The sequence below is a fragment of the Bactrocera dorsalis genome, chromosome 1 (assembly GCF_023373825.1).
Source record: "Bactrocera dorsalis isolate Fly_Bdor chromosome 1, ASM2337382v1, whole genome shotgun sequence".
Lineage (NCBI taxonomy): Eukaryota > Metazoa > Arthropoda > Insecta > Diptera > Tephritidae > Bactrocera > Bactrocera dorsalis.
The window spans coordinates 43595471-43612965 of record NC_064303.1 but is presented as its reverse complement, the minus strand read 5'-3'; the positions used below and the strand labels follow the sequence as shown (position 1 = coordinate 43612965).

The 17495-nt window shown below is 41.0% G+C and overlaps 2 protein-coding genes across 5 annotated transcripts in view; one reads left to right on the top strand and one right to left on the bottom strand.

The window, feature by feature from the left end:
* The window catches only part of LOC105223670 (DNA topoisomerase 3-alpha), a 36102-nt gene extending 34749 nt beyond the window's left edge, over positions 1-1353 (bottom strand). The window contains exons 1-2 of one of the 3 annotated variants that reach the window (XM_029549671.2): positions 1085-1353; positions 395-1028 (exon numbers count right to left, since the gene is read on the bottom strand). In XM_029549671.2, the coding sequence (XP_029405531.1) occupies positions 395-1028; positions 1085-1240 (790 nt within the window). In that variant the 5' untranslated portion in view covers positions 1241-1353. The remainder of the gene's footprint in view (positions 1-394; positions 1029-1084) is intronic. The other 2 variants (XM_049462408.1, XM_011201446.4) reach the window with 2 other exon arrangements.
* Positions 1-17495, top strand: part of LOC125780329 (uncharacterized) — a 282319-nt gene that overhangs the window by 170911 nt on the left and 93913 nt on the right. The window lies entirely within an intron of this gene.

Genomic DNA, 17495 nt, shown 5'->3' with positions numbered 1-17495 from the left:
CCCCGGATTTCGGGAATAAAATGGGTATCAATGGAAAGGTGACGTTCTCCAGATCACGAAAATATATATATATAGTTGCCGCTGACTTATAGTTTTCGAGATATTCGCATTTAAAGTTGAAAAATTGACAACTTTTACATTGATAATTTGTGTATTGTGAGTAGCTTTTTCTCTTATATTATGCACTTTTCACTTACTAACACTTCACTATAACGTTTCTGCATATTCATTTTTTTAATATTTGTTGTAAATAAAGCTTTATGAAGCTCGTGATCTGGAGAACGTCACCTTTCCATTGATACCCATTTTATCCCCGAAAGCCGGGGATGCTATTCTAAATTTTACCCCAGTTTTTTTTTTACCATTTATCTTATATCTCAAAAATGTCATTTACCTTTTAATTTCCAAAATGGTTCTGAAACGAAGGCTTCTATTTCCTTATATCTCTCCGCGACAAAACCTAACGTAGGTATCTGACAACTTCCATAAGAGATTAGCTTATCAGCAATTTTTTCAGGGAATAAACGTTGTAATCTCATAGTCTGAAATCTTGTTATTGCTGCCCCAGTTCTAAGATCAAGTTCCGTTCTTACATCCACAGCGTCGCTTAATCTTTTATTAGGTTCTTTTAATTCGTGTAGAGCACGGCGAACGGAAGCTTTGGTAATCTCTGAGAAAACTGCTCTATATACTTTGATGCTTGGTTTCACCTTGCGACAAACGCCTATTATTTCATATCCTATATTTTCTCCTTCCCTATCACAATCTGTCCAAATTATGAGTCCATTACAGCTACGGACTTCTCTTTCTAATGTTCTTAGAATTGGTTGGAAATTTTCTTGGCATGTTTTTTGTACTGGTGCTGTAAATAACACTTGGGGATCTACTTCCTTCCATCGACGATATATTCCAACAAATTCTAATTGCAATAGATGGCCAGATACCGAGGTCATTACCATTTTACTCTTTCGCCCACTTACTTCCGTTTCGAAATCATATATTTTGTTATAAACAGAATACCCTTCCCGCTAGAAATCATAACATTACCTATTTTTGCATTATAGTCTTTTTTCAATCTGCTTACTCTTGTGGAGGTTCCATTCGACAAAAAGCCAGCGATTGTTTTTGCTGCATCGTTTTTCTCGGCTACATTTAAGTACTTCATATTAACATTTATTTGTTGACTATACTTACGGCAGTAAATGTTAGAATACGCCAAACATTTAATAAACCTTAGCATTAAAAAAAAAAAAACTTAAACATTCATAACAAATTCACGTCATTTGAGACATAGTACAACACCCCAAGCAGAGATCTGCCTGAAATGTACATTTAGTCTTTTATTACACGAAGCAACTTTTGTTGAGGCAACTCTTGGTTTATAGGCGAAGGTGCGACGAGGAGAGGAGAATCACGGCGAGTTTCCAGTGTTCAGCAACTCGCTTCGTAACAGTTCGCTGCGACGTTTTTCGGCATTCGTGTTCTTTCTTTCGTAGTACATAGTTGCATTTGCGTATATTTTTTTGAAATTAATATTTTGAATATATTTAAAAAATTTAATTTCGTCTTTTGGTAAGTAATTTGCAAATATGTAAACAGATATGTATACATAATATAATATAAATATTTTAGAAAATGGAGTATAACGAAAAAATCGAATTAATTAAAGATATTGTAAAATGTATGGAGAAAGCCATACAAATTGATTCAGACGATAGTGAAAATGGTGATATATGTGAGAGTCTGTCATATAATCTTTGTTTTAATTTTGAATTATAAATAAAATGTATTTCTTAACTGACAGAACTGATTAATATATGTGATAGAGTGGCCCAAATACCTATAAGGAAAAAGAAACGACAATGGGTTAAAGTAAAGTGAAAGAGAATGAGAAAAAAACGTGTGAAGGTAATGGGCGACAGCAAAAGAGAATCGTCTGAGGAATAGCAACGAAAGTTGCTTCATGTAATAATAGACTTACAATAAAAACATCAATACCCCCTCTGGTGAATAAGGGTGGCGAGAGATCAAAACGGGTTGCACAAAACGAAAATGCTATAATAATTATTTGTATGGTAAAGGTTTAGGAGAGCGGCTTTTCCGAAATCGTGCACCAATTTTCACGGGAAATGTCTTAAAATTCGTGTTTTTAATTCTAATTTACGAATATATATGGCGTGATGTCTATTTTTGTGTTTTTTTTTTTTGCAATAAAAACAATAAAATGTATTACGATTTTGCACGATATTTACGCTATGAATGGCATCACTGTTCGAAATTCAATTGAGCACTACTGATACAGTAATCGGGTTCGAAATATCGATACTCTCGTTATTCGAGACTAAACAAGAATTGATAAAAATGAGAGATATATAATAGAAAAATATTATTAATTGGAAAATAAAAAGAAATTAAAATATCTATAGTCTCAATATACGAGTCAGAAAGAGAATTGGTAAAAATGAGAAATACATCGAGTGCTCAAAGAAAATATCCCTGGTCGGTCCAAAATCCCGGTGTTCATAATTCTTCTGTGTCCAAATTCTTCTTTCTGCAATAATAATGAATTATAAATTTTCCTATTATGTATTTCTCATTTTTACCAATTCTCTATCAGTCTCGAATATCGAGAGTATCGATAATTCGAAAACTATCAGTGCATGAAGCAATGGTGGCCATTCGAATTTACAACAGCGATGCCATAATTTCGAACATTACCTTGCCATTTTCGTTGAAGTGAATTGTGAAGTTTTTCATATATTTATAAAAATAACATAAACATCAATTTCTCTTATTAATTAACTAAACGACATCAATAGACAATAGACAATAGAATTAATTGAGGTATGCACTGCGACCTTGGGTCTATTGTGCCCTCTCCTAACTTACAGGAACTCACCAAGCCCCAACAAATCGATAAATTTTAGCATTTTGCTGGGAGCTAGTGAGTCGATGTGATCCTTATCCGGAAATTTAATTCCAAGGGCCTTAGACCTGCGTCTGCAGACTGCGATGCAATCGATCAGCAGGTGCTCCGGGGTTTCAGGTTCCCTGTCGCAGAACCGGCAGTTAGAGCAAGAGGCAAGTCCTAAGTTGAACAGATGCCTTTTCAACTTGCAGTGGCCGGTGTAGAATGCGACCAGGAGCCTGAGCTTGATCCTTGGGAGGTTGATTATTGATTTAAACCTTTTGAGGTTGTACCCCCCTATCAGCAGCTTTGCATACCGCATGCCACGCGCCCGTTGCCAATGACCTTCTCTGCCCTCTCTTTCCTCCTTGCGGAGCAGCTCCTTTAGCGTATGAGGGCCCACCCCGGTAAACGGTTTTGGCCCTACCATATTTGTGGAGGCTGCAGAGCGGGCGAGATCGTCAGCCAGTTCATTTCCGGCTATGCCTCTATGACCAGGTACCCAAACTAGGTACACCTGATTCAATTCCGCTAGGCTGTTTAGCCGTTCTCTACACTCCTGCACTAGCAGCGATTTGATCTCGTAGGCCCAGATCGCTTTTAGTGCCGCTTGGCTATCGCTGAGTATGGTTATCCGCTCATTACGATAGCCGCGGTGGAGGTTTATCTCTGTACACCGACTTATTGCTAAGACTTCGGCCTGGAAGATACTGGGGAATCTGCCCATCGGTATGGATAACCTTGTGCGTGGGCCCGCGATCCTTGCACCAATACCTTCCGACGTCTTCGAGCCGTCGGTGTACCACTTCAGTGTACTGTCCCTTAGCAACAGCTCAAGAGTGGAGTCATTCCACTCGTTCTTGCTGCCCAGGGTTACCTTGAATTTCCTCGTGAAGTTAACTGTCTTTGTAATCCCGTCCTTCGGGAGGAGGGCAATTGGATTACCGCCACTTATCACCTCCATCCTCTGGGTCGAGATTATTTTTCCTTTACCGCATCCCTCTGCCGTTATTTGGAGGAGTGAATGCTTGGCTACTTGGCCGATCACTATGTGGAGTGGTGTGAGTTCCAGCAGGACCTCCAGCGCCGCCGTTGGGCAGGTTCGCATAGCGCCCGTCATGCAGACGCATGCTAGCCGTTGGAGCCTCGATAGTCTCATCACCACCGAGGCCTGTGCCGCCACAGAGGCCCAGGACACCGCTCCATATGTCACGATCGGTCGCACAATCATGGTATACAACCACCTGATAATCCTTGGCTTGCAACCCCAGGATTTACCTGCCAGCCGATTGCACACCATTAAAGCCTTTGTCGCCTTGACCATGGTTTGGTCCACATGCTGCTTCCACCGCAAAGTGGAATCCAGAGTGAGACCGAGATATTTAACATTGCTGGTCATCTCAATCACTCTCCCCCCAAGTGTGAGGTTTCTAAGCCCGGGTAGGGATCTTTGTCTTGTAAATGGGACGATGGTAGTCTTCGAGGGGTTGATGGTCAGATCAACTCCCCTGCACCACTCCTTTGCCAGATTTAGACCTCGTTGCACTAGGTCACAGAGAGTGTCCTCGAACTTGCCTTTCGCTATGATCACTATATTGTCCGCATATCCTTGGCAGCGGATGCCGTTGTCGGTTAGCAGTGCTAACAGGTCATCCACGACAAGGCTCCACAGCAGGGGCGATAGTACACCACCCTGTGGACAGCCCCTTGTTGTGCCTAGGCGAATCTTTGTGCCCCCTGCAGTGGTCTCAGCAATCCTGGTGCGGAGTACCGCCTCTATCCATCTACGCACTGGTGCTGCCACATTCCTACCTTCCAGTGCCATTGCCACACTTCTATGAGAAGTGTTGTCAAAAGCTCCTTCAATATCCAAGAAGGCGCATAGCATGACTTCCCCTTTCTCCAGTGAACTCTCTATTTCGGAGGTCAACTGGTACAGAGCTGTGCTGGTTGATCTGTCAGCTCTGTATGCATGCTGAGCTGCATGCTGTGGTGCGGTCCTCAGCGCCTTAGACCTTAGATGATGATCTATTATCTTCTCCATAGTAGGAAGGAGGTTAGGCTAATCGGCCTGAAAGATTTGGCCAACGAGTAGTCCTTCCTTCCCACTTTCGGTATGAAGATTACCTCAGCTGTCCTCCATGATTCTGGGATGTAGGCCAGCGCCAGGCTCTCCCTCAGCAGCCTAATCAGGTGTGGCATCAGAATCTGCTCACCCTGTTGTAGAAGCGCTGGGAAGATGCCGTCCACTCCCGGAGACTTGAACCTTTCGAACGAGGCCATTGCCCACCTGATCGAGTCCGCAGTAAACAGCTGTTTGGCGATAGCCCAATCAGTGCGGGACGGCCTATGTTCGGTTGAGGGCAGACACCGATAAACCGGGACAGTCTCCGGGAAGTGAGCACGCAAGAGCTCTGCAGCTCTGTCCTCCGCGCTGGTCGTGAATGTCCCGTCATTCTTTTTGATGGCTAGCACTGAGTCCGTCTTCCCTTTAGCCAGAGCTTTGTGCAGCCTGGCAGCTTCTGGTGTGGAGGAGACGTTTTTACAGAATCTCCTGAAGCTAGCCTGTTTTGCAGACCTGATCTCTTTATTATATAGCGTCAGGTTGCTCCTGTACTCCTCCCAGACCCCTGTACGTTTTGCCTTATTAAATAGCCTCCGTACTTTCTTCCTTAGGTCTGCGAGTTTCCTTGTCCACCAAGAGCATTTGCGCCTGTCTGTGGGTGCAACTAAGGGGCAGCTGTCGTTGTACGCGTTAATAATGGACCCGTTAAGTGCGGTCAATCTGACCTCCATGTCCCGGCCCGTGGCGCTACTGTCAGTCTGCCCCTTCCTCCTTAACTCCTCGTCCAGCCTCTCCTTGAAGGTATTCCAGTTGGTCCTTCGAGGGTTGCGTCTAGGAGGGAACAGCTTGACCTCTGCCCTCAGCGCGAACCTTACAATTCTATGGTCCGACAGGGAGGGCTCCGTTGAGACTCTCCACTGCGAGACCATCCCTGTTGCAGGCTCATTACTGAGGGTGATGTCCAGCACCTCCCTCCTGCTTATAGTTACGAATGTGGGTTCGCACCCTACATTCTCTACCGCTAAATTTCTACCTACTAGATTTTCTAAAAGGGACTCACCTCTCGCGTTGCAGTCGGTGCTGCCCCATTCCGTGTGGTGGGCGTTCGCATCGCAGCCGATGATAAGGGGGAGCTTGTGCAGCCTCCAGTGCTCCACCAGTCTTTCCACCGCCTCCGGGGGTGCCGTTGCTGCCTCTCCCGGAAAGTATGCTGAGGCTAGGACGAAGTCTTTGCCCTCACTGTCCCTAGCCTGCACCGCCACCAAGTCTTGCGTCAGAAACTCTGAAATGCAAAAGAAATCAATATTGCTTCTAACAACTATACACGTCCTAGGCCTCTCGCTTGAGAGGTCCCAGATTACCTTGTTTGCCTCCGTCTTGAGGCCCTTTACCTCTCCTTTATGGATCCAAGGCTCTTGGATCAGCAGCGTGCCCAGTTTTTCCGCAGTGAACCTGCTTGTTATGACAGCTGAGGCTGCCGCCGCATGATGCAGGTTCACTTGGGCAATCTCCATGTTGACGGCCATCATAAATTGGGCTCGAGGAGGGAAAGGTCCTCTACCCTGCCGTCAACCGCGCTGCTGTCGATTGAGTCTCCAAGTCCGTCTAAGAGCTCCTGCGTTGAGGGTAGCCCCATGCTCCGGCCATCGTTGGGGACGTCTGTAGTCGGCCTTGGCACTGCCTGTTCAGTCCTGCTCCCGCAGGGCTGCTCCGACGACTCGTCCACCTCCATCTTCGTTTCCTCCGGGGCGGATACCGGCACTGCCTGGCTAACGACGCCTTTGTGCTGTGGAGGCGCGGGCGTCTTGGCTTCCTTGCTTCCGGCATCAGCAGGCTTGTAGGGCCGCATAAGGACCGTGCTGTACCTGTAGAACAGGCGGAAGCTCGCGGCCCGAACGTACTTGTATGACTCGTCGTCAATATACACAAACAACCTCCAACCCTCCATATCGCCTAGCTTTTCCTTCTTACTACTGGCGACACACCAGGCCGAGATACTGAGCCCCCTGTTCTGGTTCCTCACCAGACCCAGGGCGTACTCGTAGGACCTGTCCCCACTCCGAGGGAGGAATACTGTCATGCTGTGCATGATTGGCACGTCCTCCACCCTCTTCGCACAGAGGACAGGGCCCGTCCAGCCTCCCAGTTTTGGAGCGTGCTCCCTCAGCCAGTTGGCGGACGACTCGTCATGGCAGTCTACCTGCATCATACCTCCCCTGAAATCGATGCCCAGGAAGGACGCCGTGTAGTCCACTCCTTCACACACCTCGTCCATGAGGATGTCCTGCAGCACGGTAAGCTCCTCCGGTTTTAGCGCCTCCGCCGGGTACTTGAGAGGCAGAACAGCCATGTGGATGCCCCTAACAGCGTCCGCATACCCGCGCCGCACCTCCTCCACCCGGTGAGGAGCCGATCCAGATTGTTGGCCCCCGGTTTCCTTTGCGTCTGTGCCCCGCACCCTCTTGGATCGTGGGGGCTCCTGTGGCGTGATTTGGCCGCTTTTCCGTTTTTCGGCCTGGGCGCTTGTGCCTGCGGGCAATGCCCTGCTGTCGCCCCGCCGCACGGACAGCGTAGTGCTGACCGGGCCACGGCCGCCGCTACCGCTGCCCTGCGATCGAGCTGGCACATTGTGGTCGCGTCCAGTCGCCGGGTTGACGTTGCTCCATTGGCTCTTGCTCCTGGCGTAGGTACCACCTCATGGTGGAGCCACTCATTCCTCTCCTGCGTGGATCCCCACACCCACCGGGTTGGCCAGCTTCTGGGAGGGGGCGTTGCCCACCTCTTCTGCGCCTTCTCCTCCTTCTCCTTTTGGCGCCGTCAGGCTCTGCCCGACACGATTCACCAGAGGCCGACCCACTGCACCCTCCGGCGGGGGGTTTGCCGATGTTCCTAGGTGTTGCTTCAGCTCCAGGCGTACCCTCCAGGTGAGCTCCGCTGCCAGAGGGCACGTCGTCGTCATCCTCCCTGGCGTGCTCCTCGAACAGCGAGCGCTCCTCTGGCGTGAGAGCGTCAAAGTATTTAGGCTTACGCCTGGCTCCTCGACCCCCCTTACCTTCCGCTGCTACAGTCTCCTTCTCTTTATCCGCTACCGTTGTCCTCTGTCGTTGCCCTTTGTCCGTCATCAAATCCGGTTTTGTTGTTGTTTTTTGTGTTTGGTCGACATTTGGTGTTAAACGACATCAACAATTATATGTATATAACTTATAGATGGTATAATTTTAACATCTAAAGACGTGTAAAGTGTAAAAGTGAATTTATCATTTCGGGGAATACGATGTTTTTGATAAAAACAAAGAAAATAATGATTTTAAAGGCACGCGTCATACAAAATTGGTGCACGTTTTCGGAAAAGCCGCTCTCCTGAACCTTTACCGTATTTTCAATTTTGGTTATAGGTCCGTATCCAGATCTTAAGTAATTGCTCAAGAAAAAAATTCCTTATTTTTTCAGCTATAGTCAAGTAATTTTGACAGCTGGTTACGCATTGGGAATGATCCGCATTAGAAGAGCAAGAGAAAATAAACAAAAAATAATAATTAATTTATGTGTGTAAGTATATAAGAATTTTCATTGCAATTTAAGGAATATGAATGAAAATTGGGATGTTCTATATAAAATTGAAAAATGAACTATATTTCATAAAAACAATTTTAACTAATTGTAGGATGAATTTAATGATTACTTTGATTTTCCTTCAAGAAACAATTGTTGATTTCATGCTTCTTCGCAAAACCAGGATTGCCATATTCGCATTTATTGAAAAAAAAATGAATTAAAAATTAGTACTAGATTTCTTCAGAGCTACATACTAGCACGAGGAAATTTACCGCAGCGTTTCTTAAGCGTTTTTTTACACGAAGTTTTTACATTTCTTGAGAGCTGGATACTAAGCAGAGAACGTATAATATAGAGAAGGTTCACCGTATTGCCAAATTTACGACAATTCATTTTTTGGATGGGTACTCTTTTCCATTAGTGAATTTCACCACAAAATCAGGGGTATTCTTTTCTATTAGCGGATTTCACCAATATTTAACAGGAGCGTCGAAAATAGCAGAATTGAGCAAAATGACGCTAATTTCAATGTTTAGAAATGTACGCTTACAGATTCGCATATTTACAATGCGCAAGCGACTATGGATATATATTATGGACAATGATGCCAACTCAGTGGTTTTACCACTAAAACTAGTGGTTTTACTTTCCCTCTAGTGGGCAAAAAACTTGTTTAGTGGCTGGTGGTTTTTTTAGTGGTAAATACCCTCTGACGGTAAATACAAAAAATTAATAATTTATATTATATATATTCTTTATAATTGCTTCCCCCATAAGATATTTCAGTTCTATTTCAAGCTTTTAAAGAGCTACGAATAAGACAAATAGAGATAGCCTGTTATATCTCAAGGGGGGAGCCTTTTTAACAGCTACATTCCACTATACTCAATTGTTTGATATACTCATACGTTCTCTTTTGTCTTGTTCGCTCTTTCTTTCTTCGTAACAGAATAAATCTTCATTGTTTAAATCTTTTAAAGTGAAAATTTACTTGCAATGTACTCCATCATTAATATACTCATATAACAATGTTTAGTAAACGACAGTATTCTCAAAAATTTAGAGATTTCTGGCTCAAAGACCCTATTTTAAAAGATTGGTTACAAGTTGTAAAAGATAATGACGGCAATAAAGTAGCTAAGTGTAGGTTATGTAGGTTGCGGAATCACTATGCAGATTTAAAAAGTCATACAACGACCAAAAAAAAAACACCAAGAAAATGCTAAGGTAAATCAAAATAAGATTATTATTTATTATTCACTTTTTCTTTCAAAATTTAAAATCTAGTGGTCTTTTAGTGGTTTTATACCATGTTCAGACCGAAAATTTAAAAGATTAGATTACATTTAAGCATTTCATAACACAACAGTGTTCTCACTGCCGTTAGAAAGATCAAAAAACAGCTGTTATTGTCATTCAAGAATTTACATCGCTTAATATTTATCAAAAGAAAAGATTGTTATATAGTATTTTGAAATGAAAGTCGTCTTTTTTTAAATATTTTCCATATAATAGAAATTATGGATGCATTTTTTCATTTTTTAAGTCGATTTTCAGGTGAAATTAGATTAATTGCTTTAAAAAAATTTGTTTGCTTACATTTTTTCCCTTTGTAGTGTCTAAATCAGCTGTGATAATGTAACAGATTTCCAGTGCTGACAAGTAGATTGCGCAAAATCAGAGTCGCACGGAGAGATTTAGCGTGGATCAGTTTCAAATCATTTCAATGAAGTGATTTGGAACTGTTATTTTTGTATGGCGAAATCTTGATAAATTTTGAAGTTTTGATAAAATCTTAAAAGTCATGTGCATATAATTATTTGTACATGTATAAAGATTTTAAAAAACCTTTCGCATAATGCTCACATATTCACATATGTATGTAACGGACAACCTAACTTTGTTAAAAAGTCAATGGTAGAAAATCGGAGCTGTACCGAAACCGCTTCTCTTGCTGCTGTACAGCTTTGCCTACAATCCAGAAATATGTATGTTTGTGTGTGAGCTTGCATACATATCAACGCAGCTGCGTAAAAATATTTCAGAATTACAAAATATTTTTTACATTCCTTGACAAATACAGTCAATCCTGGTTATGTGCCACATTCAAAGATACAGATATTTGTAGTTAGTTAAAAATAAAAATATAATATGGTACATAAGCGACTGCGGATACTTAAATGAGTCGTACTTAAAACAATAATTTCTACGTATACGTATTTCAAAACAAAAATCGTGAGATGCAGCATGAGATAAAATAGGCTGTTAAGAGTGATGAGGGAGGTATTTGAATTTCATTTAAGCGGAGTACTACTTAACCGGGATTGACTGTAAATATACATACATATCTACATCAGAGGAATATTGAATATTTTCTTTGAAATATTTCTTGACTTGAAAATCGACAATTAAACTATGTTGTCAATTTTATTCTATATATATATTTGTGGGGATGCCACTTTTTTCCTTTAAATTTCAGAAATATATTCAATTTATGAATTTTAGCTTTTGAAATCGTCGCGAAAAGACGATTGTATATATTTGCTGGCAAGGCATGCTCGGGGAGATGTAACGGCGTCTGCTTTTATGAATGAATCGAAAATGCTTTTTGAAAGTACGTTTGCGTTCATGAATGAAAATTTTGTTGTTGTGTAATTTACTATAAATTTTGACGTCGGCAATTTGACTGCCATATTGGTTTCTGATGTTTTTCAAACGATTGTTGTTTTTGTAGAACAATATTTGTATTTTTTGCGGATGACATATCCACATGTGAACGCATGTATGTATGTTGTGTATGCATTGTTTGTATGGGAATGTCGTACGCACATATTTACATGTGTACTCATATTGTAAGTATGTATGATGATTTTTGAGACTATTGTTGTTTTTCCAGAAGAATGTTTGTATGTTTTGATTTACATGCGTACGCATATATTATTTGTATGAGAATGTCATACGCACATACATACACATGTGTGTACGTAAATACAGAGAAGCGGGCGCTTTTATATTACTGATAAATGATAATATCTTGATTTGAAACTGATTTGTACTTGCATACATATCTGCAGGATAGATTCTTATGAAAGTTTTAAATGATAAGAGGTGTGATTTGCATACATATATTATTTTTGTAATACATTAGGGGCATTCTCTTGCTCTTGCAAAACCCTTGCACGGTGCAAGAATTGCATATATTTCCTCTTGGTGCACCGGCACAACAACAAACACACGCAGAAGATTATTTGAAATGGTATTTGCGTGCAATGGCACGCAAAAATATAATTGCTACCCTGTTTTAGCTGTCATTTTACATAAAGACATATTACGTCGGTAAATTGTTGAGGAAGGTAAGTTTTAAATAGATTTTATAAGTTTTATTTAATTATAAAGATTTGCTACAGCTTTTTTTGTTAAAAATGTATGCTGAAAGTATGCCAATTCACAATAGCCATGCATAATAGTCATTCACAATAAATTGACCGAATCAGCCGTTCATATATCACTAGATTCTGCAATGCGTGCTCTCGTGCCCTTGTATATTTCGGTATAGGATTTTTTAGTGATGAGGGTTATTTCACTACCGGTGATTTTTTCACTGTGATTGAAAAATCGCAAATCGCAACTGCGATCACTTTTTATAAATAGCAGTTCGCTTCTATGAACTGCGATTGCGATCTTGAAAATATTAAAAGCGGGTATTCTAAACAAACAAATTATCAACCACACTAATGGTAATTCCTTCAAAGAAATGTGTGAAACCATCATACCAACATACAAATGAACTATGCAATACGCTCTAAGTGTCAGGTAGCCGAACCGCTCCAACATTTGCGAAAATGTAGTGAAAAGAAAGGCGGAAAACCAACGTAAGTGGTAAGTGGAACAGACCCGAACTTTTATTCGGCCAAACAGTGTCAAATTGGCAGAATCTGCCGATACAACAACAACAACGACGTTTGAACGTCGACTTAGATGCGATCGCAATAGCAATATAAAATCACAGTGATTTAAAAATTCCAATCACTGAAATCACAGATATCGAAAAATCACAATATCGCTCATCTCTAGTATTTTTGCAATCTTCAATCTTGCAAGAGCAAGAGAATATACAATACAAATATTACCATGGAAATAGTATAATTTAATAAATGTTATCAATTTTGAATGAATTTACAAAAATTCGCAAAATGATATTCATATCAATTGGTATGATAGCATGTAAATGTATAAAAATATAAGCCAAAAGGCCAACAGGCGTCTGTAAAAGCAATGTACTATATAGTATATGTCGGAGATGATTGATTTAATTCCATTTTCACGCAGTAAGTTCTGTTCGTCTCTGAGGCACCACAACAACTGACTCGTCACGCACATTCTGAGCTAACTCACACTACTCTTCTGCCCCTACGAACAGACCTTATAGGCTGGTTAGTGAACAACGCAGAATCGTGGGTCGTGTCAGCTGGGACGACCTATCTTATGGGCGCGCAATGTAACTGAACAGTGAAAAACGTTACTCTGACGTGACGTTGACGTGAGAATCTGCGACATTTGGATTTTTGCCGTCGTAAACGTCTCAGCTGATTGCTCTCTCACAACGCAAGGTTGCCAACATCGATATACTGCAGTAATTATCAACTTTTATAATTCAATCTGTTCAATATGTTTGAACTTTTCTTAAAATAACTCAAAATCAGAGTCGAATGCTATTATTTATAAATATATAAACTATTTTTAATAGTTTGTTTTCAGTTTTGATACTTTATATTGTAAAAAATTGTTATTGAAAACAAAGATGTGCTTAAAACTATATATGCGTATTGGGCAATGGCAACATTGTTCAAATGAAAGCAAAGCAAAGATGGCTGATTTCTGCGTTTTTACCACGTTCTTGACTGTGCACTCATTTTGCCGATAAGGAAGGAAAAGGAAGGAAGGAAGGAAGCGTTTTTCACTAACTAGCCTATTAGTCAGCAGCAGAGTATGTTTCTTTCCCTGAACTGCTGTGCGTTCTGAGAACCGTTAGCGACATCGTGTCGCCATTCATAACTGTACATGCATGCACAACGGTCCAACCAACCCTTCTATGCCACATATACAGTGGGCTAATTTACCATTCTATGCCAAACATAAACAGTGGGCTAATTTACCATTCCACGACACGGCCTTCCTGACAAATCACACGTCCTCGTGTGTTAAATCTAGGACAAGATTTTCTCAGTCAAATTCCATTAACCATTTACTTCATTAACTTTTATTTATATAAAGTTTACATTTTTCTACAAAACAATCAAATTGTTTTCACAATACCATCACATAAACTTTTTCATAACATTTTCTTTCAAATCAAACTTAACAATTCTTCTTTTCTATAATTTCAATTTTGATGTGTAGTTATTCTTACCGATCCCCGCCACAACAAATCCTTCTGTTATGGTGCGATCATCATTGACTTCCGCCATAACAATTCCATCTGTTATGGTGCGGTCTCTATATCCCCTCTTGGGATTCTAAGGCAACTGCTGTGCCTTCTTTACCTCAAAAACTCATGTGCATACTTATAAGTTCTTTTGCTTATTAAAGACTTTAAGACATACCTATAGCCATCTAGTTGTTCGATTATTTCGAACGGACCTTTAAATTTCGGATCAAGCTTAGTTTGGTGACGCTCTTCGTTTTTTAGTAACACATGGTCTCCTACATTATATTTTATTATCTTTGCTTTATTCTTATCATATCTAAGTTTGTCATAACGAGCATTATCCTCTATATTTTCTTTGGCTTGTTTTCTTATAGACTCTCTATCAATTACATTATCCTCTTATTCACCTATTGGTAACAAACAAAGAGGTATAGATTCTCTACCAATTAGTAATTCTAATGGACTGAATTTTGTGACTCGATTGGCGGTGCAATTCATTTCCAATTGTACTTCTGCTAAAGCATCTTGCCACGACCTCTGACTGTTTTCGACTGCTGTCAACATACTCTTAAGTGTGCTCATTATACGCTCTACCTGACCATTTGCCCTACTCGCACCTGTAGCAATTAAGTGTAGCTCAATCTTTTGGGAGGAACAAAATTTACGGAATCCTGAGCTTGCAAAATTACGTCCCTGATCCGCTATAATACGTGTAGGCACACCAAACAAGCACACAACGGCTTTAACAGCTTTGATTGAACATAATAGATTCATGAACGTGAAAACATTTAGTCTTACCATTTCGTTGTATCTTCCTATATAAAACTACTTTCCTTAATTCATAGGTTTTTAATAAATGTTCTGGCAATTCGTTATTTTTGAACTTAGCTAATATGTCTACTACCACAGGATCACGTTGTTGTTCAGAAATCAACCAGTTGTCAGTTACCTCGGTCAAAGCAATGCGTTTTTCCAGAATTTTATTCTGATCAATATTTTTATCGGACACTGGATTCCGAGATAAACAATCTACATGCGCTATACGATCACCCTTCCTATATTCTATGTCAAAGTCAAACGATTGTAAAAATGCCCACCACCTATGTACCCTCGGCGTTAAGTCTAGCTTTGTGCGACTAGCCTTTAAAGAATTACAATCCGTACGACAAATTCTGTCTGATACCATTGACTACTGCTAGTGTTTCTAATTCGTACGAATGATATTTTGACTCAGCAGGGGATGTGCATTTACTATAATATTCTACCACATGGAGTTTGGCATTAATTTTATGCAACAATATAGCACCATAGCCAATCGAACTTGCATCGGTGTGCAATTCGATTGCATATTTCGGGTCGAATATAGTCAACACAGGCGCCTGCGTCAATACTGTTATAATTTTAGTCCTTATTTGCTCATGTTGCTGTTGCCAAGAAAAATCAACATTTTTCTTTGACGTGAGTTGATACAAAGGCTTAAGCGTTTCCGAGAATTTTGGAACGAACTGTCTAAAATACAAAGCCAATCCTATAAATTTTCGTAATTGCGACACAGATTGTGGAGGTGGTAAATCTAACAATGCTTTTATTTTACGTGCGTTTGGCCTAATTTCTCCGTTACTTATCTCAAAACCTAGGTACTCTATGCGAGTTTTAAGAAATGAGCACTTAGTTATATTAAATGAAAATCCCGCCTTACTTAATGTTTCTAATACGATACGCAACCGTTCTAAAGCTTCTTCTTTAGTTTCGGCTATAACCAACACGTCATCAATATAAACGACAGCGCATGAATGTGCCAGTGATCCCAATGCTCTTATTATGGCCCTCTGGAAAACAGAAGGTGCATTTTTCAAGCCAAAAGGCATGGTCAAAATCTCGTACTGACCCTCTGGTGTCACAAACGCGGTTCGTTCAACTGAATTTTCGTGTATTGGAATTTGGTAGAAACCACTAGCCATATCTAAGCACGAGAAATATTTTGCACCGCGAAGTCGGGCAATCTGGTCTGCGATAAGAGGCAAAGGATACCTATCAGCAATGGTAATATCATTTAACATCCTATAGTCAACACAAAGACGATCAGTGCCATTTTTCTTCTTTACTAACATCATTGGACTGGCGAAAGGTGAGCAACTTGGACGGATAATATTTGCTTTTAACAACTCATCGATTTTACAACGCACCATGTTTTTTTATTCCTCGCCTAGCCTATAGGGACGTCGTTGCACTGTCTTTTGTGGATCTATTAGCTTAATTTCCAACAGCCCTGTCGAGACTCGAGTTTTTGGTATTCCGCTAATAAACCAGTCAGAGTAGCATTTTAAGATATTTGTTAAGACAACTTTATCGGAATCAACTAAATCTGTATCAGAACTTATAATATCCTCATAATCAGTTAAAGTCACCATATCTATCATTTTCGTTTTATAAATCTGAAATTTATCAGCATCTATCATTACGCCAAAGCCTTGGCTAAGAATCTGTCGACCAACTAACACATCGTATTTCAAATACTTGCCTAAAATTACGTGTAACAAAATCTCAAAGCAATATTGATCAATATTTATATTACATAAAACTTGTTGAGTACTATAAATTGCATCGTTACTTATGCCATTGAGTTGAGACTCACCGGATGCTTTTATTGTTCCAGAGGGTGGAGCTACTGCGCAGATATCCACACGCTTTTCAGAAATTCTTTCATTTCCACCTGATCGGCCTTTAGGACATGCGGTTGCAAAGTGCCCAATTTCGTCACATTTGAAGCATTTGACACCACCCGTCGTATTTGTGCTGTTGTAGGTTTTGCTTTTACTCTGGCCCTTCTGCAAACGTGCCCGACACTCGGCATATCTATGCCCAACCTTTCCACAGTAATGGCATTTCACCAGGGATAGAGATTTGAACTTTTTACGATCCGAGCCAGTTGCATCGTCTTCTATGCTGCGCTTCCTGAAGGAGTGTGCCTGCAGCTGTTGTTGTAGCTCATTGCGAGTTTTTACATTGGTGGTAAAAATCCAGCGCGCCAACTTGCTGTCAACTTGCGCCATGTGAGCCAAAGTTACAGACACAGCTATTTCTTCCAACTCCTTGGCTTTCCATTTAGATATAAGCATCGTGACAATCCGGCTGCGGTATTCAGCAAATCCTTCTTCTGGTTTCGGTCGACCATTCAATACATTGAGAACCATGCCAGCAGAAGTTTCAATTCCAACAAAACGCTGAAGAAACAGTTCCCTGAACTGCGCCCAAGTGATTCCGGCAAAGCATATTTGTGGAAGCCACTGTGATGCGGTGCCTTCTAATGCCTTACTTAGTGCTATCACCAGATTGCTACCTTGGAGAACGTTATCATCAAATATGAGGTCCACAGTGCTACACCAAGATGAGGGCTCCGCTCCAGCAACGTCAGGGTTAAATTTTGGTAGGGTAATGTGTGACGCCTTACCATCGGATTGCGGCGCCTTTGGATTATGCATGTTTTTAATTATTTCCATCAGGTTGCGATTTTGCAGTTCCAACGCTAACAAATGTGG